Source organism: Leptodactylus fuscus, chromosome 3, assembly GCF_031893055.1.
Source record: "Leptodactylus fuscus isolate aLepFus1 chromosome 3, aLepFus1.hap2, whole genome shotgun sequence".
Classification (NCBI taxonomy): domain Eukaryota; kingdom Metazoa; phylum Chordata; class Amphibia; order Anura; family Leptodactylidae; genus Leptodactylus; species Leptodactylus fuscus.
Genome location: NC_134267.1, coordinates 154,923,656 through 154,947,504, shown reverse-complemented (window position 1 = coordinate 154,947,504; position 23,849 = coordinate 154,923,656). Strand labels below are relative to the sequence as shown.

The 23,849-nt window shown below is 39.0% G+C and overlaps 1 protein-coding gene across 24 annotated transcripts in view; it reads right to left on the bottom strand.

Moving 5' to 3' along the window:
• DLG1 (discs large MAGUK scaffold protein 1) overlaps positions 1–23,849 on the bottom strand; it is a 166,081-nt gene that overhangs the window by 7,448 nt on the left and 134,784 nt on the right. For 7 of the 24 annotated variants that reach the window (XM_075268605.1, XM_075268613.1, XM_075268622.1 and 4 more), the window contains 8 exons: positions 22,775–22,844; positions 15,887–15,986; positions 11,888–11,929; positions 11,519–11,554; positions 8,887–8,937; positions 6,468–6,569; positions 2,700–2,872; positions 2,506–2,615 (listed from right to left, as the gene is read on the bottom strand). In XM_075268605.1, the coding sequence (XP_075124706.1) occupies positions 2,506–2,615; positions 2,700–2,872; positions 6,468–6,569; positions 8,887–8,937; positions 11,519–11,554; positions 11,888–11,929; positions 15,887–15,986; positions 22,775–22,844 (684 nt within the window). Of the gene's footprint in view, positions 1–2,505; positions 2,616–2,699; positions 2,873–6,467; positions 6,570–8,886; positions 8,938–11,518; positions 11,555–11,887; positions 11,930–15,394; positions 15,429–15,886; positions 15,987–22,774; positions 22,845–23,849 lie in introns of all 24 variants that reach the window. The other 17 variants (XM_075268610.1, XM_075268619.1, XM_075268628.1 and 14 more) reach the window with 8 other exon arrangements.

Genomic DNA, 23,849 nt, shown 5'->3' with positions numbered 1-23,849 from the left:
ATCCGTGTGTCGCCCGTTCTTCCGTGGCCCCATTCATTCAATGAATAGGAGCTGTAGAAGCATAGCTGCAAAACTGAACAGGAATAGGCCCTGTTCTGAGTTTTGTGGCCTGAACTGTCAGCTTGCACACTGATCTGTGTAACAACCCAAACAGCACACTAAACGTTCCATGGCCATCTGCAAGGGGCCTTAATTTGATGATGGAGCTAAATACGAGCTTTCAATCAGAGCCTAAATATTTTCATAGCAGATTTCATATTCCATAGCAGTACAGGTCAGTATATTTTATATAGATATATATACAGTCCTATGAAAAAGTTTGGGCACCCCTATTAATCTTAATCATTTTTAGTTCTAAATATTTTGGTGTTTGCAACAGCCATTTCAGTTTGATATATCTAATAACTGATGGACACAGTAATATTTCAGGATTGAAATGAAGTTTATTGTACTAACAGAAAATGTGCAATATGCATCAAACCAAAATTTGACTGGTGCAAAAGTATGGGCACCTCAACAGAAAAGTGACATTAATATTTAGTAGATCCTCCTTTTGCAAAGATAACAGCCTCTAGTCGCTTCCTGTAGCTTTTAATCAGTTCCTGGATCCTGGATGAAGGTATTTTGGACAAACAATTCAAGCTCAGTTAAGTTTGATGGTGGCCGACCATGGACAGCCCGCTTCAAATCATCCCACAGATGTTCAATGATATTCAGGTCTGGGGACTGGGATGGCCATTCCAGAACATTGTAATTGTTCCTCTGCATGAATGCCTGAGTCGATTTGGAGCGGTGTTTTGGATCATTGTCTTGCTGAAATATCCATCCTCGGCGTAACTTCAACTTCGTCACTGATTCTTGAACATTATTCTCAAGAATCTGCTGATACTGAGTGGAATCCATGCGACCCTCAACTTTAACAAGATTCCTGGTGCCGGCATTGGCCACACAGCCCCAAAGCATGATGGAACCTCCACCAAATTTTACAGTGTGTAGCAAGTGTTTTTCGTGTAATGCTGTTTTTTCTTTGGATGCCATGCATAACGCCTTTTTGTATGACCAAACAACTCAATCTTTGTTTCATCAGTCCACAGGACCTTCTTCCAAAATGAAGCTGGCTTGTCAAAATGTGCATTTGCATACCTCAGGTGACTCTGTTTGTGGTGTGCTTGCAGAAACAGCTTCTTTCTCATCACTCTCTAATACAGCTTCTGATTGTGCAAAGTGCGCTCTATTGTTGACTGATGCACAGTGACACCATCTGCAGCAAGATGATGCTGCAGCTCTTTGGAGGTGGTCTGTGGATTGTCCTTGACTGTTCTCACCATTCTTCTTCTCTGCCTTTCTGATATTTTTCTTGGCCTGCCACTTCTGGGCTTAACAAGAACTGTCCCTGTGGTCTTTCATTTCCTTACTATGTTCCTCACAGTGGAAACTGACAGATTAAATCTCTGAGACAACGTTTTGTATCCTTCCCCTGAACAACTATGTTGAACAATCTTTGTTTTCAGATCATTTGAGAGTTGTTTTGAGTAGCCCATGATGCCACTCTTCAGAGGAGATTCAAATAGGAGAACAACTTTCAATTGGCCACCTTAAATATCTTTTTTCATGATTGGATACACCTGGTTATGAAGTTCAAAGCTCAGTGAGGTTACAAAACCAATTTTGTGCTTCAGTAAGTCAGTAAAAAGTAGTTAGGAGTATTCAAATCAATAAAATGATAAGGGTGCCCATACTTTTGCACTGGTCAAATTTTGGTTTAATGCATATTGCACATTTTCTGTTAGTACAATAAACCTCATTTCAATCCTGAAATATTACTGTGTCCATCAGTTATTAGATATATCAAACTGAAATGGCTGTTGCAAACACCAAAATTTTTAGAACTAAAAATGATTAAGATTAATAGGGGTGCCCAAACTTTTTCATAGGACTGTATATATATATATATATATATATATATATATATATATATAGATAGAGAGAGAGAGAGAGAGAGAGAGAGAGAGAGAGAGAGAGAGAGAGAGAGAGTGGTTTCTAAATGAGGAGGCAGATTCACCTCTAAGACTCAAATGAAACATGTAGGTTTAAATCTCTGCTCAAGACTTCAATGTATTTTTACAGCAAAATAGAATTGATACTAATGTAATTTACAGACTGCTCCTTTCCTTCATTCTTCCCTTTAGCCATTCCCTTTCATGCAACCATGTAATTATTTGGCTGCTGCGCTTTCAGAATCCTTTCTGGTAGTACTAATATAAAAAAACAAAAAACTTGAGTCTTCAGTAGTTGATATCTTTTTTAATGGCTAACTACTAATGATGACAGATTACAACGCTTCGAAGCTCTTGGCTTCTTCTTCAGGTATATCTAAAAACAAGTACTAACAGAAATTATTGCCATTATTTAGCCGATTCCCTTGCTAGTATTAGCTTACAAACATTACAAGTACTTGGAGTCAATAAGGAAACCATAGACTAACGGTACAATTTTGATACTTACATAATATTTTCGACAGATTTAGGTTTGATGAAGATGGAGATTGGGTAGAGTTGGGCTATCTGTAATCTTTTAATTGCATTGCCAGAAACATCAAGTATGCAGTGCTTGCCCTAATAATAATAATAAAAAGTTTGGTTAAATGTTTAGCATTGGAAAGCACTTCTTTTATATAGTGTAGGGAGATAAGATCTTACCCTTTCCGCCACTTCCCGTACAGACTGAACGCTTGTGCCATAGAGGTGGTTATTGTATTGCCCAGCCTCAATAAATTTATGATCTTGAATGTCCTTTTCCATCTGCTCCCGAGACGTGACAAAGTGATAATCTCTCCTATCTACTTCATAATCCCTCTTTGGGCGAGTAGTGTCTGAAAATAAAATCATGTACTTATATAAAATACTTCTAGCATATGAAATCCATAATGATGGATATTAACACTCATCACCTAATGGCAAGTGAAGCAATGGTTCACACAGGATGTAGACAGTGCCAAGTGGTAACTGGAGGCTCTACAAGTGCATGATATGGATAAGTTTTCCACTCGGACCCCTACAATCCATGAGAGGAGATGGCCAACATTCCAAATGTACACATAGAAGGCAAGAGTCACATGATAATGTGGGAGTCCACAGAGAAGGCTTGCAGCCTATTAATGACGCCAATACTTTTAGATTAGATGGTCTACCCAGCACCTAAGTCTGTACATTCCATTAGTACCACTAGTATTTTTCCTCAACTGTCACAGGGCGGGCTGCAAAAAAAAAAAAGAGTTAATAACCATGAGGTTATTAACCCATTTTACTCACTAATGTTTATTAGGAGATAATAACCATTAGTTGATGTTTTGGCCAAAATATAAAGGTTTGCATCCCACTTCAATGGTCCACATGTCTTGCTGTTTTTTTTTTTTTATTTTAGCATAGGCATTTGCGAGACATAGGGAAAGATAAGCTTGAGATGAACTAATACCCCTAGGTTATTAACCAACATAGCAGGGCGTGGCTGCATCCTGCAAAAAATAAGTTGAGGGAAAATGGTATGCTGGTACTGGTGGGATGTCTGTATATACGTGCTGGACAGTCCATCTGAGCTTAAAGTACAGATGCCATTAACAGTCTGTAAGCCAGCATTAAGTACCCCACATTAACCTTATTCTAGATTCACACAAGCATTGGCGAACTGCTAAAATAGAGGTTACATACTGAGCTTCCAAATATCCCCTTCTAAATATTACAGATCAAGCCAGATGAAGAAGTTCAAACATCTGACCGAAACGTTACATGCAATTTGATCTGTATTTCTAAAACAACATTGTTACTATACAGTATGGCATTGTGACATAAAACAAATCTTTGACTACCATTGATAACTGGGGCAAAAAAGTATTTAGTCAGTCACCAATAGTGCAAGTTCCACCATTTAAAAAGATGAGAGGCGTCTGTAATTTACATAATAGGTAGACCTCAACTACCGTGTTTCCCCAAAAGTATGACACCCCCTGAAAGTAAGGCATGCGGGGGTTTCTGTTGAATTGCCTAATATAAGGCATCCCCCGAAAAAAAGGCATGCCTGTCAGTGGTGTGCGGGGTTTCGGGGGGCGGGGCTTAGCAGAGGTTTCGAGGGCGGGGCTTAGCGAGCTACACTTCAGCAGCCGTGCTCTGTGCTCCGTGTGCACAGCAAAGCCGGCTGCTGCCTCTGCTGTGGTAGGATGAGCTCTCCCAGCTCATCCCAGAGGCAGAGACAGCAGCTGCCATACAGAAGAGGCAGCAGCCGGCTTTCCTGTGCACACGGAGCACAGAGCACAGAGCACGGCTGCTGTGTCAGTGAAATGGAGCTTGCAAAGCTCCGCTAAGCCCCGCCTCCCGAAGCCCCGCTAAGCCCCGCCCCCCAAAGCCTAGCTAAGCCTCGCTCACCACTTCCAGGAGGAACAGCAGCACCAGCGCTGCTAGGAAGAAGGGAAAGGTAAGTATGATAACTTCCCCCCTCCCCTACACTACACTACTTACAACCGGCAGTCATGCTGAGGCTCCACTAAGGAAGTGCCGGCATGACTGCCGGTTGTAATAAGGCACCCCCCGAAAATAAGACAGGTCCTATATTTAGAGTGACAATTTAATATAAGACACTGTCTTATTCTTGGGGAAACACCGTATCAGAGACAAAATGAGAAAACAAATCCAGAAAATCACATTGTCTGATTTTGTAAGAATTTATTTGCAAATTATGGTGGAAAATAAGTATTTGGTCACCTACAAAATCAAGATTTCTGGCTCTCACAGACCTGTAACTTCTTCTTTAAGAGTCTCCTCTTTCCTCCACTCATTACCTGTAGTAATGGCACCTGTTTAAACTTGTTATCAGTATAAAAAGACACCTGTGCACACCCTCAAACAGTCAGACTCCAAACTCCACTATGGTGAAGACCAAAGAGCTGTCAAAGGACACCATAAACAAAATTGTAGCCCTGCACCAGGCTGGGAAGACTGAATCTGCAATAGGCATCCAGCTTGGATTGAAGAAATCAACTGTGGGAGCAATAATTAGAAAATGGAAGACATACAAGACCACTGATAATCTCCCTCGATCTGGGGCTCCACGCAAAATCTCACCCCGTGGGGTCAAAATGATCACAAGAACGGTGAGCAAAAATCCCAGAACCACACGGGGGAACCTAGTGATTGAACTTCAGAGAGCTGGGACCAATGTAACAAAGCCTACCATCAGTAACACACTACTCCGCCAGGGACTCAGATCCTGCAGTGCCAGACGTGTCCCACTGCTTAAGCCAGTACATGTCTGGGCCCGTCTGAAGTTTGCTAGAGAGCATTTGGATGATCCAGAAGAGTATTGGCAGAATGTCCTATGGTCTGATGAAACCAAACTGGAACTGTTTGGTAGAAACACAACTTTTCGTGTTTGGAGGAAAAAGAATACTGAGTTGCATCCATCAAACACCATACCTACTGTAAAGCATGGGGGTGGAAACATCATGCTTTGGGGCTGTTTATCTGCAAAGGGGCCAGGACGACTGATCCGGGTACATGAAAGAATGAATGGGGCCATGTATCGTGAGATTTTGAGTGCAAACCTCCTTCCATCAGCAAACCTCCTTCCATCAGCAAGGGCATTGAAGATGAAACGTGGCTGGGTCTTTCAACATGACAATGATCCAAAGCACACCGCCAGGGCAACGAAGGAGTGGCTTTGTAAGAAGCATTTCAAGGTCCTGGAGTGGCCTAGCCAGTCTCCAGATCTCAACCCTATAGAAAACCTTTGGAGGGAGTTGAAAGTCCGTGTTGCCAAGCGACAGCCCCAAAACATCACTGCTCTAGAGGAGATCTGCATGGAGGAATGGGCCAACATACCAACAACAGTGTGTGCCAACCTTGTGAAAACTTACAGAAAACGTTTGACCTCTGTCATTGCCAACAAAGGATATATAACAATGTATTGAGATGAAATTTTGTTACTGACCAAATACTTATTTTCCACCATAATTTGCAAATAAATTCTTACAAAATCAGACAATGTGATTTTCTGGATTTTCTTTTCTCATTTTTGTCTCTCATAGTTGAGGTCTACCTATGATGTAAATTACAGACGCCTCATCTTTTTAAGTGGTGGAACTTGCACTATTGGTGATTGACTAAATACTTTTTTGCCCCACTGTATCTTGGAAAAATGAAAAATAAAAGCACAGTTTCACTGTTTGCTGAAAATACTAAAAGGTATTTGCGGTGATCTCTATATGTTGATTACTGTGTTGCGACCAACGAGCCGTGCACCTGTGTGTTCATCATACAAATAACATTATTGGGCCGAAATTGGAGAACCCCTTAAACTCCATATTTGCTAGTCTCAGATCCCTTCCAGCAGAAATGAATACATACATACATACATACATGTATGTATGTATGTCCAGAAAACCAATTACAAGACATATGGTAAGTGGAATTACTCACGTGGGACACATGAACCAAACTTTTCAGGGAATTCCGAGATCAAATCATCATTTATCCGGTCCTTCATTGGCCCTAGAATAATTACCGGCCTGGAGTAGTTTACTAAGCACAAGAAAAAAACAAAATTAAAATGCGCCATTCAGACTCAACAGGAAACACACAGAAATAATGAGCAAAGTAATGTATAATGCTGACGTGCAGTTATACAATGAAATAAGTGAGACCATCAGCTTAGATTGTCAGGTGATCGTTCCTTCAAATCTGAATAAAAGAATAGTGCAGCATATAGTGATACTTTGCTGTCAAAATGACAGAAACCGTGCCAGATCCCATTATAAGCCCATGGGGTCCCCTGACACAGCTGAACTGAAGCCAGAATAGACATTCCATCAGAACTTAAAGAGAACCTGTCACATAGAAAATGCTGTTAAAACTGCAGGCAGCAAGTTATAGACCAGACAGAGCCAAGCAGATTGATATATACATTTGTAGGAAAAGATTCAGTATTACGCATCATTTATTGAACTCTGCTCTAGGTTTAGATGTCAAGGAGGTGGATGTATCAGTGTTTGACGCCTCCTCTCTATGATTGTGCATACAGAGATAGGTCACTGATAGGACCACTTCTTTGACTTAAGATAAGATAATCCTTTAACAGTCCCACCCTGGGGGAAATTCAGTGTGTTACAGTAGCATGTAATATATTACAAGAATGATCACATACAAGCTCAGAATAGCAAATAGAAAAAGATAATAGGAGTCATAGCAACTAAAAAGAAAAAAAAAAAAAGACTTCAGGATCATTTAGTAATCTGTGCGGAGTGATTTCCACTTAGCCTGATGTTGATTTTACAGCCTGACCATGGCTGGGAGGAAAGATCTCCGATCGCGCTCCTTCTCACACTTGGGGTGAAGCAGTCGGTCACTGACGGTACTGCCCAATGCTGTCACAGTCTAATATATGGGATGGGAGTTGTTCTCCAGCATAGAGCTCAACACGGACACCTGTACTGGATCCAGGGGGCTCCCCAAGACAGAGCTGGCCCTTCTAACCAGCCAGTCAAGTCTATTTCTGTCCCTGGCTGGTATGCTACTCCCCTAGCAGGCCACTCCGAAGAAGATGGCTGATGCTACCACAGAGTTGAAAAAGGCCCTAAGAAGTGGCCCCTGGACTCCAAAGGCCATCAGCTTTCTGAACAGGTAGAGTCTGCTGTGACCCTTTCTATGTAGCACATCCAGGTGATCAGCCCAGTCCAGCTTATTATTGAGGAGCACACCCAGGTACCTATAGGTCTTGACTATCTCAATGCCTGCCCCATGGATGTCCACCAGATTCGGGGCACTCCATCGCTTACTTAAGTCCACCACTATCTCCTTGGTCTTTCTAACATTAATCCTGAGGTGGTTCCGCTGACACCAGTCCACAAAGTCCTGGTTTAAGTCTCTGTAGTTTTCAATAATGAATGACATGTTCAAGTGAATCTTTTCCCTCAAGCTGTCTACAGACTGTACAGCATTTTTCACGTTAAGGGTTCACTTTAAACTGGAACATAAATGACAGGAGGCAAATAAACATGGTGTGCAGCCACTTTGTTCCAAAGATTGTGAGAATCACCGTACTCAAAATTTCAGGCTGCAGACTTTGACTCCTATCTTTCTACACTTCAACTCCTGCATCAAGTACTTCAACTACCATATATACTCGAGTATAAGCCGACCCGAATATAAGCCGAGGCCCCTAATTTTACCACAAAAAACTGGGAAAACTTATTGACTCAAGTATAAGCCGAGGGGGGGGGAATGCAGCAGCTACTGGAAAATTTCAAAAATTAAAATGGTCGGAGTTTTTTGGTGCAGTAGATGCTGGGTGCTGGGAAAGTGGAGGGGGTGTTTTGGTTGTCTGTCTGCCCCTTCCCTGAGCTTGAGGACTGTTTTTTTTTTTTGCCTCACTTGGAATTCAGCCTGGTTGAATATAGGGTATCTGCAGTGCTCCTATTAACCCCTTCCCGATGGAACAGGAGCACTGCAGATACCCTATATTAAGTATTCTAGGGAAAGGAGGGATTTAGAACTTTTATTTATTTTATTATATTTTTTAAAGCTTTTTTTTCACTATTTTATGGGAGATTCTATACATTATTATTGCGGTTGGTCATAGGACCCCCTATGATTGTTGTGTATTTGGTTTAATAGAAATTCAATCACAATTTTTTTTTGTGAATTAGAGGAGCTTTACGGCCTTAGTATAACCACAGCTTTCAGCCATTTATGAGAGAGTTGGATTCTGGCTATGGAAAAATAGAGGTTAGTGGTTTGCCCTACCAACTGCACAGCCTTTAAAATCATATTTGCAGAGATAAGTAAGCATTTTATAGGTCTCAAAGTCACATGCACATCTAAAGTTGAATCAATCACAAACCTTCTTGCTGGTTGACAGGTTCGTAGGATAAAACATACTCTTCTTGACCACCTGATAAAAATAAATACCATTAGGACAAACTTGAAACAAGGAATACGTACATACATCTTACGTAGATTTTTAGGTGCTCATGAGATTAAACACAATTCACTATTTTTTTTAGCAACCACCTTTTTAGCAACTCAAGTAGATAAATTAACTAGCGCAAAAAAGTTGTCTGTGTAATGACAACTGGACAATAACATTGGAATGATGCATAGTGAGGACAGGAGGCAAAGATTTTAGGTTGTACTCTGCAGACACATGCAAGTCTGTATACCAACAGGTCAACAGAATGAAACTCTGATAAATGGAGAATTAAGCTTTAGAAGTTATGGTTCATCTTTTTATTGCTCCAAATATAAATTGTAAATATTTTCAATTAAAAATATTTTACTATTGTTATGTGTTTACATCTCCGGTGTGTCTATATATTGCTGATATTTTATGATTAGGGTATGTTAAAAAAAGAAGAAACCATGGCAGGACACTGAAAAAAATAAACATCCTAGTTGAGCCATAGAGCCCAAGGACTCCAAGCTGATTAGTAACACATACACGTTCCTCCTCCTAAAAGATAGGTCTCATACTTTTTTCACCAAGATATATTTGGTAAATAGGCATAACGAAGGAGATGAAGGGCAATATCACTGCAGGATCAGACTACAGAGGCTTTATGGAGACCCACAAGAATTCACATGAGCATTCAGATGCAAAACTGTAGGATAATATTTAAATCAAATCAATCTAAAAATCTACTTTTTTCATTTTAAATACATTTTATCAATCAAAAATGATGACTATATTTTACAAAAAAGTTTGTGAGCGGAGGAATCCGTGTAAAAAAAAAGTATCAGCAAGTATCATATTAAACACTAAAATAATTAAAAACATACCTATTTACCAGTTCAACACATTACACATTCAGCATGCTTTTATCATCAAGCATATGGGATGGCACACATTACTCACAATCAAAAGCCAAAAAACAGTCTTCGATCAACAATGACATACTGTACACACAGAAGAGATGTAAGACTTCACAGCAAGTCTCAGTTTAGACTTGAAATGGCCAACTATAAATATTCTACTTTATAGCGTATGTGCACCTTTAAAGACCATCTTAATACTTGTGTGCAGACAAAACAGAAAAGTATTTAAACATTGTAAGGGTGCATGCACACTACGTAACGCCGGGCGTGTATGAGAGCCGTACACGCCGGCATTACGGCAGACTGCCGAACACTTCCCATTCACTTCAATGGGAGCGCTCATAACAGCGGCGTTTACGAGCGCTCCCATTGAAGTGAATGGGAAGTGTTCGGCAGCCCTGCTGTAACGCCGGCGTGTACGGCTCTCATACACGCCCGGCGTTACGTAGTGTGCATGCACCCTAAAAGGTTGAGTAACATTGTTAACACATTACATGGCAATCTCTATTATAGCCTTGTAAGGCACGGACTGTTCTTGTTACAAATGGGAGAAGTCGACAATCCTGTTGATACACACATTTCCAATAGCTTAGTTAAGCTTTTAGAAAATCAGTGAGGGCTTATTGTAAGACAAGCTACCCATGGTTTACAAGTTTTAAAGACTACACATCCAGGAAAGCAGATCACTAGAAGTTTCTACCCACGTCAAGTTACAGTATACACACATGCACTAGTATATACTATTTGACTTTTGTAGTTTGTGAGCCACTGAATGTTGCTTCTGATTAATTAATAAACAAAATGGAGGAGAAATAAATTAGAGAATTATCCTCATTCTATAACATCATGGTATATCATATTGATATGCCATCACTTTATAAACAGCAAGGGTCCGACCTGTAGCCTTATCGAAAGGGACGAGGAAGGTGCCACATTGCTGACTCAGCACTGCATTCAGTAGTACTAGGAGCCAAGTAAGTATAAAGTGTTTGGTGGTGTTTTGTTTTTTTTTTTGCAGTGGCCACCGACAGTATTACAATGCGTCTGATAAGGAACCTGTGTGGGACACTAAAATCCCTGTCTGCAAATAATTTAAGGTTGGATGCTTTATTGTAATCAGAGCATATAGCCATAACCAAAGGCCTCATGTTTGAATGCTAGCTGTGGCTTCAGTGTCGCTTTTTATTTTTTGACTACTACTACAATAAAGTTCTATTTTCAAGCCCAGGATAAAAATACATCCAAAACTAAACAATGGGAATAACAGATTTACTGAAGTTTTTATGTGGACTGGTGACTGGTGTTGATAAAATGGTGTTTATAGGTGAACATACAATTTAAAACTCAAGTTAAGAATTTTTGCGCTTCTTACCATCTAATCCCCTTTCAACTGACGCAGTAAACAAAAATGTCCAAAAACATGCAGCGATGATGGAAAAGGACTCAATCATGCAAGTTACAGATCATACTTTAAGAAACCTCATTAAAACTTCCATAAAATAAAGCTGTGGAAGAAGTGGAATCAATCTAAACTATGAAAATTACCAAACTTCTATGAATTAGATGCAGAAATTAATTTTTTGAGTGTATAAATGTGAGTCTGGAAGACTATTTTGAGGTTTCCAAGTACATTGTTGAGATAAAAAGTTAATATAATAGACCTTGTGAACATCCATACTCATCTGTAATCAAGATTACTTTCATAACAGACAGCAGAAAAAGGAAATTAAAGACAATTTAAAAATCTTCACTTAGGATGGCAACATATACATGGCAGAGGTTAGACAGAACTACGGTAAATGTAAAGCAATTTTACAATTCTATATTGTTCAATATTTAACATCTAAAATTCAGAACAGATTTATGCTGTGCCACGAAACATGACTGGACCTTTGTATGCCATGGATTTAAAATGACCCTTGGAGTTAATGTAATGTAAGCTGTAGTTGACATGACTGAAACACTGATGAGAAGGACAGAAAGAATGAACAGAATAAGCCTTGAGAATGCAAGAAGCTTAAATCACTTACGGTAACTACTTTCACTATCGCTGGCATTAGAAGTTACATGTTCTGAAATGCAACATAATGGGAGAAAAAAATGAGGGACACAAGTATTAAATGGGAACAAAACTAAAAAAAGCAAAATATTAATGCAACACAAAAAACACTATTTTACACTGTTACTGTTAAAAAGAAAGGATGGAATTATACATAAAACAGTAGGAACAAATGATGGATACGGGAATTATGAAATAAAAATATGTATATTCTCTCGCCACCTTTCCTATGATGGAACTGCAGTGCTGTGGGAAAAGTAAATGACATCCCAGTACTGGACAAGGGGAAGCCTGCAAGATATTGTGAGACTATCAAGCCAATGTGCGCGTTCACCTCATAGATTGTAAGCCCTCGTGGGCAGGGACCTCTACCCCACTGTGCCAGAAGGTCATTGTTAATATTATATCTACCTGTATATTCTGTGTATTGTATGTAACCCCCAAATTGTATGTAACCCCCAAATGTAAAGCACCATGGAATTAATGGTGCTATATAAATAAATAAATAATAATAAAATAATAATTTTATAAGAACAGACAAACATTTTAAATCCCTACATGACAAAGCGAGGTCTACATGAAGGATGACGTCTAGGGTGTTTATTGGTGCCCACAAACTCAGGAGATGTGTATTTAGCACTGAGCATTGCATCCAGTATTAAATGGCCCCAACTTTTCAGAGAACTTTGTCTCATTTAATAGAGTATGTGATTCTGGACCAAAATGTAATGCACTTTCTTCACAGTATGTCTGCAAACTGCTTTCTCAGTGTCCCTGGATCTCCTTTGTTATTATGCTCACTTGAGCTTTTCTCAGCCAATTGTTATTTTACAGATACCCCTGCTAGAACAACATGAAAGTAAGTAGTACTAGTAGTTATAATGGATCAGGAGGAAGCAAACATCTCCTTATTGTTTCATGCCCACATCCTCAAACAAATGTAAAATATGCTGAAGCTATAATGGGGCTACTAGCAGCAGAAAAACTAATAGGACATCATGTATGAAGGCATATACAGTCATAGAACAGACTGTCCAGCAAGCCCCTGGAGATATTTCAAGTGTACATGAAAACTCTGATATCTTTTAAGTGGCAAATATGGCTGAAGTGTTCTTAAAGGAACCAAAGCCTGAATAAACATAAACCTGTGTGCCAGTCCGTGGCACCACTTCATCATTCTAACACATAATTGTAATCCAAGTAGACGATGTGCAAGAACAGTTAATATTCTGCTAATCCGATTTCAGGCTTGTGTTTGGCTACGGTGGGTGGGGCTTAACAATTATTGTCATACTACATATAGAGCACAGCACGGAGGCTCTAACCAGCTGCCTTATAGCTATAAAGTGAGAGAGAGAAAATATTTCTTTATATATTTTTCAGTTTTAGTTGTTATACAGAACAGGCTGAGGAAAAGGAAGAGTTAAATTCGATATTTTGGCTCATTTTTAATGTACATTTTTTGAGATTTAGTGGTGCGCCTTTAAACAGAATTGTGCATAACCCAATACTCCAAATAATAAACCAGGTTATTGCAATTTAAATGTAAATCTTAGACTGGTTTTGCACAGTCATGTTAAGGCTGGGAAACACGGTCTTGTGTACCAGCCACAGTGTATGACCTGTTTTTCTCAATATGCCATATACAAGGCCATCAACAATGGGTGTTAAAGCATCTATATTATTTGGGATATGACACATTCATGGGGCTGATCACCACACAATTTTACCAGCCCCATTTCCCAGCCCAGTTGAACTGAAATAACATGCAAGTTAAACTGGGAATCGATACACGAATCATGTTTCCTGGCCCAAATACAGCTGTTTGAAACCAGCCTGAAAGTCTTCCTGTTAAAGGTACTTAGATGGATAAAGGCAAAATGTAAAACAAAATACTCTAACATTATATTTAGAAGCCTGACTGGGGTTCTTGTGGTTATCCAATTGCTTGTAAATCCCTAATCCAATAACTAGCCAGTCGCAATGTCCTGACTTTAGATCTGGAGAAGATAGTCATTGTCACTTTATGTTGTCTATTCAACCATTTTCTCTTATCGGAGAACATATTTAAAGCAGGAACAAAAAAATAAATAAAAGCCGGGTAATGAAATTCTGAAAGGAACACATTTTCTAAAAAACCAATTTGTCCACACTTCCAATGGGAAAGCAAGTAACGGTGGTTTCTATTTCCAATGACCTTGAGCACTTAATACACAAAAGGATTCAGATGGAAATACATACAAATATTTGAGGTCTTCGATATAAGGATTACATGTAAGTAGCACACCAGTTCATGATGTTGCTATTGATTGAAACATATTCCAAAAAGTGGAAGGATTTGGCTGTACATACCCTGTTTCCCCCAAAATAAGTCATCCCCCAAAAGTAAGACATGGCAGAGGTTTTGTTGAATTGCCTAATATAAGGCACCCCTGAAAGCAAGACATACCCCAATAATAATAATAAACTTTTTGCGCAAAGATTGTATAAAGAAAAACATTGCGATGTTCCATGTGCACAGGTATGCCGGCTGCTGACGGCTTTCTTGTGCACACGGAGCACCGCACACAGCGTTCAGCTAGGTTTTCCTTCATACAGTCTTTGCGCAGCAAGCACATCTCAGCTTAGTGCAGGGGTGGAAGCACACAAAAATAAAATAAGACATCCCCTGAAAATAAGACATAACATATCTTTAGGACCAACATTTAATATAAGACACTGTCTTATTTTCGGGGAAACACGGTATTATGAAAATCATTGTTAAAGAAGATGTATCAAACATTTGTAAGGAGATTTTTTCACTCAAATTGCAGGAGCATTGTGGAATAGGGGGGGGATAGTGGCTGCAGTATAGATGCTCATCCCCAACACCCACAAGGGTCAGTTGTTTGATGAAGCTAATATACATATCAGTACATTTTTGGTATGTGCAAGGAAACTGGAGGAAACCCACACAAACACAGGGAGAACATACAAATTCCATGCAGATCTTGTCTACAGTGCTGTTGTAATAGTTAAAAAATAGAAAATTTTATATTGGTGAGACTTTCTTATTACATCAATAGCTGACCAATACAATGGGGGGAGGGGGGCAGGTCCCCAGGATTGGCAGTCACTATTGCATTGCATAGTGTCTCTCTGCTCTGGCTAACCCCCCTTTATGACAGGAGGTCGTTTTTTGTGACAGTGGTATGCTGTAGTAAAGCCCTTAGATTACTTACATTCCTGGCACCCTTATATAATGAACATAGACTTTTAGATTATTAAAATAAAATGATTAATGAATAAAGCAGATTTTTTGAGCTTATAGAATATATTGAAGTCTTTCAGGAATTCAATATTTAAAAGTGATTTCAAAAGTGACTTAAAATGATTTTACTCTTTTCAAGAAGCAATGACAGATCCTCCTTTTCCAAGGAGAGGAAAGTCATTCAATTTTAGGAATTATAATTCAGCTGGTGGTTTTTCTGTCACTTACTCAGGCCTTTTGATCCCATGTCGTCAGGGACCTCCTGTAGTCCCAGAGAGCAAACAAAAAAACAAAGAAATAATCACAGAGAAAGACTTGTCAGTACAATATACACAAATGGTGCTATACAAAAAAGGCATTTCCAAGGTCAGGAAAAGGTCAAAGGTCAAAATTTTCTGCCTAATTATTCAAGGGGAAAAAAAAGTAATCATTCTGATTGTTGATACCTGAACGTACATAATTAGAGATAACGAATAACGTTTTGCCTGACTAATTACCTTATATCATACAGTGCATACATTGAAAACAAAGCCAGCGCACATTACTTTTTGTCATTAGAAGCGTCTTCCACCAAGTCTCATACTCCCAGCATGCACTGAAACATTAAGGTAATATGTTGACTGAAAACCAAGTACTGTTCTTGAAAATGCCTTATTTGTAACACCCTACTACAGGCTAGCAGACCTTTCTAAAGCTTGGCCCATTATATCACATACTTACGGTCAACATCACTGGTTTCCATCTCACTCTGGTCCTTGTTCTTGTAGAATGGGAATTTTCGGGAAAAGAGGTTCTTTTTACGCTTGTCATTGAATGACTGCTGAAGAAGAAAAGGAGGGGCAAAACAAAGGATGTCTAATGTCCATGTGTACAATTGCCCCACCCTTGCAGATCTGTGGATGCTGACCAACGTGTCTGTAACATGTAGCCTAAAGTTCAAGGGTCTCCAATGACTACTGCAATGAACAATATGTAATGGCAGCTTCCAGCATGGATTGCATTTCAAATGTAGTCTGACTCTTACATGTTATAATGTTGAAAATAAAAATCCTTCAACAAATAGGATATAAAAATTGGTCATCCTAGTAACTCTTGTTCATGCCACTTATAGAACATTAAGGGTTGTCCCAGATTAAAAATAAAACAAAAAAAAAAAAACAAACAAAAAAAAAACAATTTAGTAAAGGGCTATGGGTAAACCTCCTTCCCAAACCCCCCATACTTTTAAAATCCCCAGATACTTGTATGTCCTTCAGTAAGGATGTCATGTACATCCATGTGACTGTTGCAGCCAATCACTAGCTATGGTGACCTAGTGCTGTATATGCAAGCAGGACAGTAATAACATGCCATACATGTATATGACTGCTGAAATCAAAGACTGATAGACCAACAGAGCACTAAGGGATTTAAAAGGAAAGTTATGGTTATTTTGTTTTGGTTATCAAAGTTTTGCAAGCAACTCACTACTTCTGTGGGTGCACATGAACTATACTGAAATCTGAAGGAAGTAGATTTACTGCACTGCACTGTTAATGTGAAGAAGGGGAAGAGAAAGGTGAAATGTGAATATTCATTATCTGGCATGAGCAGAGTGGACCCAATACTTAATATTAGTACAGATATATATCAAATGGGAATTGTGAACTCTGTCTATAAAACTAATCTACAGGTCAAGGATTTGGCGTCAAGTTCCCAAAATTAACTAGAAGTTTATATTGCAGACTTATGCCAAACAGTGTTCAGCGTGATACTTTATTACCATCATCTCCATTTCTAGGTTACAGTAATGGTTTTCCTACAAATGAAAGCTGAAGGGTGCCAACACTACAGATTGTTCCACTGCAATGGTCCCATCCATGTTTAAACTACATGTATATTGTTATGGTCTGTCCATCAACAGAAAAAAATGGAATAAGACAAAACAAAAAAGTAGGAAGTAAATGGGCAGTTACAGAGCGTTTTGTTAGTCCACCACAAGTTATATAATAGTGATACCAGAGTGCAAAGAAATCGAGAATCCCATAAGAAATGTGGGAAAGAAGCATAAAAGAGTAGGCCATCAGCTAGAGGTAAATGTTGAGATGTGAGGTCCCCTATCCTGGCCCTATTACAGATGTGTGGATGATCAGGACTATGCAGGTTGACCATACTAACCACTGTGACCAGATATAATGAATGTAAACTATAGCAATAGCAACCAGATGTCCCACACCATGATAGGTAACGCTATTTTAACAATTCCTTTTGGAGCCTTTGTCAGCATTTTTGTGAGGCTTGGCTGCATGAATAGCAATCCAAACAGTGTTTTTTCGCTGCAAAACAACACACTACAATGAAACCTAAATGGATTGCTATATATGGAGTCAATGAAGTGGAACCAGAATCCACTGTACAACAAATTACACACAGCATTGTAGCTGCCCTTAGGCTGGGTACAAGCTGCGTTTTTAGCTGAAGAACTGCACACTGTTTTTACTGCAGAAATTCATAGCACGTTACTATGTCTCCTATATAAAGATACTTAAACTGAAAACTTATGGTTTAGCATACAGGTGAAATACATACTAACGTGCTACTCATTATGCAATTTAAAAAAAAAGCTCATAGTTCTTCAGCAAAAAAGCACCACAAACCCTTATAACCCTTAAATCTGACAGCACAACAGACGTGTGAACAGAGTGTTGATGTAATGAAACTTGTTGAAACTAAAGCAAGAACACACTATTTTTATCTACCCTACATATTCTGTATTAGGCTCAGTTCACAAAATGCAATTCTATGCTACTCATGCAATTCTTAAGATGCCTTCACAGAAAGCAGCAACACAATTGCACAGGGCATTTAATGTTCACTTTCCAGGTACTTTAACCCCATCCCGATACAGGCATTTTTTCGATTTTGGCTTCCTGCCTTCCAAACCCCATAACACTGCTATTTTTCAGTTCACATAGCCATATGAGGGTAGAAAAAAAAAGTCAGAATGGTGTTGAATTGGATAAAAACGGCATTTGTGCGACTTTCTTACTTTGCAAAATAAAGTTTTCTTTGGAGTCTAACACCTGTGACTTTTGTATTTTGCATAATGCTTTTTTTTTTTTTTTTTTGAGGGGTCAGATGGACTTTTTAGTCATACCATTTTGGAGAACGTCTGATGTTTTGTTCACTTTTTATTTACATTTTTATGGGAGGCAAAAGTTGTTTTTTTTAACCATTATATTATATTAGCACCCCTAGAAGCCTTGAACCTGCACTCTAGATGTCATGCAGTCTATGGGACTTTCACTATATAGCTATAACCATCCTCAATACATATGTTACTATGACAGTATCGGAGTGCCTTGACATCTACATTTACCTTGCACAAAAAGGGGGCACGGCACTGCAGGAAAAGGATTGGACTTGAATATCTGCACTAGTAAAGGTGCTAAAATGTTGATATTTTTTCTAGCATAAACCAAGTAAGAAAAGATGTAGACTTAGGCCTTATTCAGACGTTGCAGGTCCATGCTTTTCAAAGACAGCGCCACACCCCGCTCATTTGCAGATAGTCTGCTATCCATGGTTGATCTGCTTTTCATGGACAGCAGATCAAATTTTTTATATTTTTATTACATTTTGAATATCTCTGGGTCCATGAAAAACATCTGATACATGGAGGTAATCAGGTTTTTTTTTGTTGTTGTTGTTTTTTTTCACAGACTCGGAGACTTTCATTCACGTGATACATTTGTGAAAAAAGGACTTTCTTCTATTGCCTTTTTGCAGACATCTGAATAGGAATAGATACGTATGGAGTCTATGAAAAAAAAACGAACGCACCATATGTACGTGACATGTAGACGTCTGACTAAAGCCGTAGACTAGACAATCTAAAGATGTGACACATAACACCCAGTATCAGACCAATATGATAAAACTGTCTAGTTTAGCTTACAATATTTGTAAGTCTGCCCCACTGTGCTTCTGGCTGGATTGTACAAGTTGGGTTTTACAAATCACCTTTCAACAATGTATTTGCCTGCCGGATTAAGTAAAATTTTCCCTGAAATGCCCCAAACCTTTCTCATTCTATTAAGAGACTATGAATTGTATTGCAGAGTGTACTTGAGTCAAGTATTATAAATTTCACAAAATAAAAGTTGATTTATTTACAGCTGTCTTTACAGTGGGGTGTTTCTTGTAGTTGACTGAGGTTTTGGGGAGATGCTCTTATTGGACCAGTAACTACCTTACTGCTAAAACGGATTTCAAATTAATTATCCAATCTAAGAGCACTGGACTGACTGCCTATATAAAGGACAAGAATACAGATGTGCGGAGAATGCAATGCTTTTGATGGTCAATGAGGGAGCTTTGTGCACTGATGTACTCTAACTTTCCTACAAGGTAGGTTATACTCTATGGCGGCCTACTGTTGTTGACATTTAGCAGTAATGATGAATAGACTAGCAGATAAGTGAAATTTTATCTCCTCTCCATGTCCATCAGTTCTGACACTAACTCTACTACGCAGAGCCACTCTAACATATTATATGAGGTTAAATTGCAAAGTGTCGCTCAACAAATATTACAATGCCATATTGCAAAAACTGCATCTAATGACAGTCTGAGTTTGGCTTGTAAAATGTGACCTTCTACAACTGACATCCAAACCTGTTGCCTATTTGGTTGCAAGTTGCATGCAACTTTGCACTTATAGACTGCAATCCAAGTCATGTGCAACTTGCCTGGGACCTGTCAAATTTTTTTTTTTCATAATCACCCAAGCTGTGGCTCTAAAATGGTTGTACAACAATAAATCACAGGCAAGTCATGCACACTAGATCATGTGACTTGCCTATGTGTCAAACCTTAAATCTACAAATGAGTACAAGACTGGTTGCTATAATTTACACTACATATATTTTTAATGTAAATTAAATCATCAATGGCATCTAACTGACCAAGCACCATTCTAGCCGGTGAATTTAGTAATGCAGGTAAAAATGCTGCAAGGCTAAAGCTAGCCATTCACACAAAGCAGCAAGTACCTATCTGGCCTGACTCCCTCACCCATGCGCACTAAGTGTGTACTGAATAGGAGGAGGATGAAATCTGCAGGTCTCCTCAGAAAGCTGCTTATTTCCCTGTGAAGAAAGTGATTGGGTATCTCAACCCTCAACTGCCTAATCCTCATCTTCCCCAACATCTGTCAAGGGGCAGAGTCAGAAGGCCCCTCCATAGACATTAGATGATCGGCCAAATCCATTTTGATTGACATATCTAATGTGTATTTGACTGTGTAAAGCCTGGCTCAGCACCTTCACATTATTGGTACAGAAAATACAATATATTTTTTTTCACCAAACCTCCATTATTTTTATACAGAGGTGTGATCAGAAAATTTACATATTTGATTGTTAAATTAATGACGTTTGAGAGATGTAAGGAAGTGTCAATTTGCATATTACAATTATGGTCTTTGTAGTCACAAGCAAAAAAAGGGAGTATTACATTTAAGAAAAAGATGCAGAGAAAAATTGATGTATTAAAGAAAGAAAAAGCAGTTCTCTATCAATGGCAAGCGTATTTTTCAACTCGTTTCATGCATTTTTGGGTGCAGTGTTAGTACACAGTCTGTGTACAACAATTATACATTCAAAGAACAAGGACATCATTTAGTAAACTTGGTTAAAAGGTTCAGTCATTCTTACAGCATGCTCTTGTAGCAAGTTTTAAACCACTACATATAACTTGGATATCTAACACTGAAAGAAATCTTCATAAAATACACAAACATGCATCAGAATAACAGCACAGACGAATGGTTCACCATTTGTTATTTATAAGCAGACCTTATGTACAGCAACCATTACATAACGTAAAGCCACCGTCCACTTCCTTGGAAGACATTTTCTTGATATTTTTCATTATCAGCTTTTCCCTAATACTCCGCTATGGCCCAAAACCATTCATTTTACAAGCAGGAGTATTTCCAGTAAGGAGGTCAGCCAGCAGTGGGCTAGCTAAATTCTACAAATTAAAAGGTTGGGGCCATGCACAGGCTTTTATTGAAAAAAAAAGTTACAATGACATTTACTGCAAATTGTAAAAAAAGAAAAAAAATAATAATTCCCCCCTCCCTTTCATTCAGATACGTTGTTGCATAACTGTCAAAACTAATGATATTGAATGTAACTGTCAAGGAACTCAAGCTATATAAAGTCTGTATGTAGCCCAAGCATTAGAAACCAGATCAAATCTTAGAAGCTCTATTTGTAAGATTTAGAGAGCATGAAATAGAATTCCAAGGAAGTGGAGCTTTCTTTATAGGCAACAGTATCCCCTTACGCAAGGGGAAAAGACACAACCCTAAGGGTGCCCTTACAAGGAGCATTCCAGCTGCATTTGGAATACACAAATTGCTGGGCTGCACCTGTATTTCAATGCAATAGCAAGTCCTGGCTCCCCATTGCAAGCTGCACCTTTTACTGCTTCAAATAGATAGTACAGTTGTGGCCTCCCAATCAGCACATGCATCTGGGCCACACCATGTAAGGGCACCCCAACAGTCACTAATATTATTAAAGAGGTTTCCCAGGTTCACAACACCAATGACCTATTCTTGGAATAGGCTTTCAATCTATTAGTGAGTGGCTGACTTGGCACCCCACTAGTCAGCGGTTTAAAGAGGCCTCACTACTTGAGTGTGTGCTACAGTATCTTCATGGTTTACACTGCTTTGTATACTTGAAAGCCATCTACTTGCAGGATATTCCACTGAAAAGTAAGGGAATAAGCTGCAATACCCAGCAAAGCACCACTAATAAGGACAGTGCTGCACAGTAAGGAGCAATGTAAGCAAATAAGAAGCATAGTACATGACTAAATGCTTGGCCCCTTCAAAAAACTGACCGTCAAGGTTGTCAAGATCAGGACCTCTCCCCTAATCCTAATACGCTATTACAATTATGAACTAGAAAGACCCCTTTAATGGTGCCATGATTGCAAACAAAAAAAAAAAATATTGCAAGGGATTTAAGATCTATTTCCATTTGTACTGATATATTTCACTTATAATGCTCTTTAAAAATGGGGGGAAAAAAGCCCAAAATATAACTTTAGTTTATAGAGTATTAATATTCAGAGGTTGGTGAAATTCACCTTTGTATGCTATGAGATCTGGACAGAAGCTTTACAAGTCAGCATGGCTACAAGATACAAAACATTGCATCTTCATAATGGGCTTCTTTCTATAAAATAGATTACAAATGTGCGTCATGAAATTAGCATAAGCAGCAGGTCCTGCATTAGCCACCTGCATATCCCCCATGCTGCCATAATGAGCTTTAAATATTTGCTACTTAGGAGTCTGTGCCAACAATCAGATTAGGATAAAGATTACAGGGACTTGAGGCAGGTTCTCAAATCTCCAGGCGAATTTAGAGGGGGGGGGGGGGAAGCAACCATGCAATATTTTTTTTTATTTTCACTGAACAATGTTTGTCAATGTATATCACATGTATTACTGTGGAGATACATACAAACACACCACCACCAATTATCACCATAGTTGTCAAATCAGGATGACAAAGCTTCCTGCACCACGTCATCTAAACTACTTACCCCCTTGTCTCCTCTGGCTTTTGAGTTAAACTTCACAGTCTTTAACCTCGCTCGTTCTTTTTTCTCAACCCTAAGGGACATTTATAAAAGATAGCTGAGCTTCATGAGCTGAAGTACACAAAGGATGCACATAAAAAAATTATGGAACACAGAAGGGGGAGAATTGAAAATTTTCTTTGATCAGAAAGTTGCTCTAAAAATCTGCACTCTGACCAACAGTTTAGTAAGTGGCACCACAGATAAGAGAGAAAAATGACAATTTTAACCAGATGGGATTATTGCGCTGTCAATGCATGGTAAACATATCCAGGGGAGTGAAGGGGGGGGGAATGCTGCATGTTGGAGGAGCAGGAGAGCAGCAATTTTGGGAGGTCTCACAGGTAAACCAGGCATATTCAGGCAGGACCATCCCTCTACCCTATAGAGGTCATCATGCTCCTCCCTAATCCCAGAATATATCCAAACTTAAGCAAACGCTGTTCCAAGAATTATCAGCGGCGATATTGGTAATTCTGCGCTACTGTAGAACAGCCATATTCCCTTCCCCATATCAGCCTGGTTGGCCGAATTCCTCGGCTTTAGGCTGATGGAGTAGATGACTGTACATTTGCATCTCTGGTGGGAATTCATAAGGGACACCAATTTTTTTTTCTGTCTTTTAAATTAAAGAGTTGTTATTAGAGATGAGCGAATACTGTTCAGATCAGCCGATCCGAACAGCACGCTCCATAGAAATGAATGGATGCACCTGATACTTCTGCTTTGACGGCGGCCGGCCGCTCAACCCCCCCGCGTGCCGGCTACGTCCATTCATTTCTAGTTGTTACAGAGCTTGTGTGCTTCCATAGTATATGTGAGATGGACATATGTTGTAGTTTGGTTTCAGGCCCTATCCCCCAGTTTTCGTTCCGTCCTCTCTTTTTGCTCTTCTACTTTATATTATCTATTCATTTTTAATACACTTACAGTTCTTTATATTAATCTTGATGTATATTGTGACCAAAGTGACATTTTATGTATGTAATGTGATGGTTTTATGCTTGTCATTTTGATTCATGTTCATGATGCATGTATG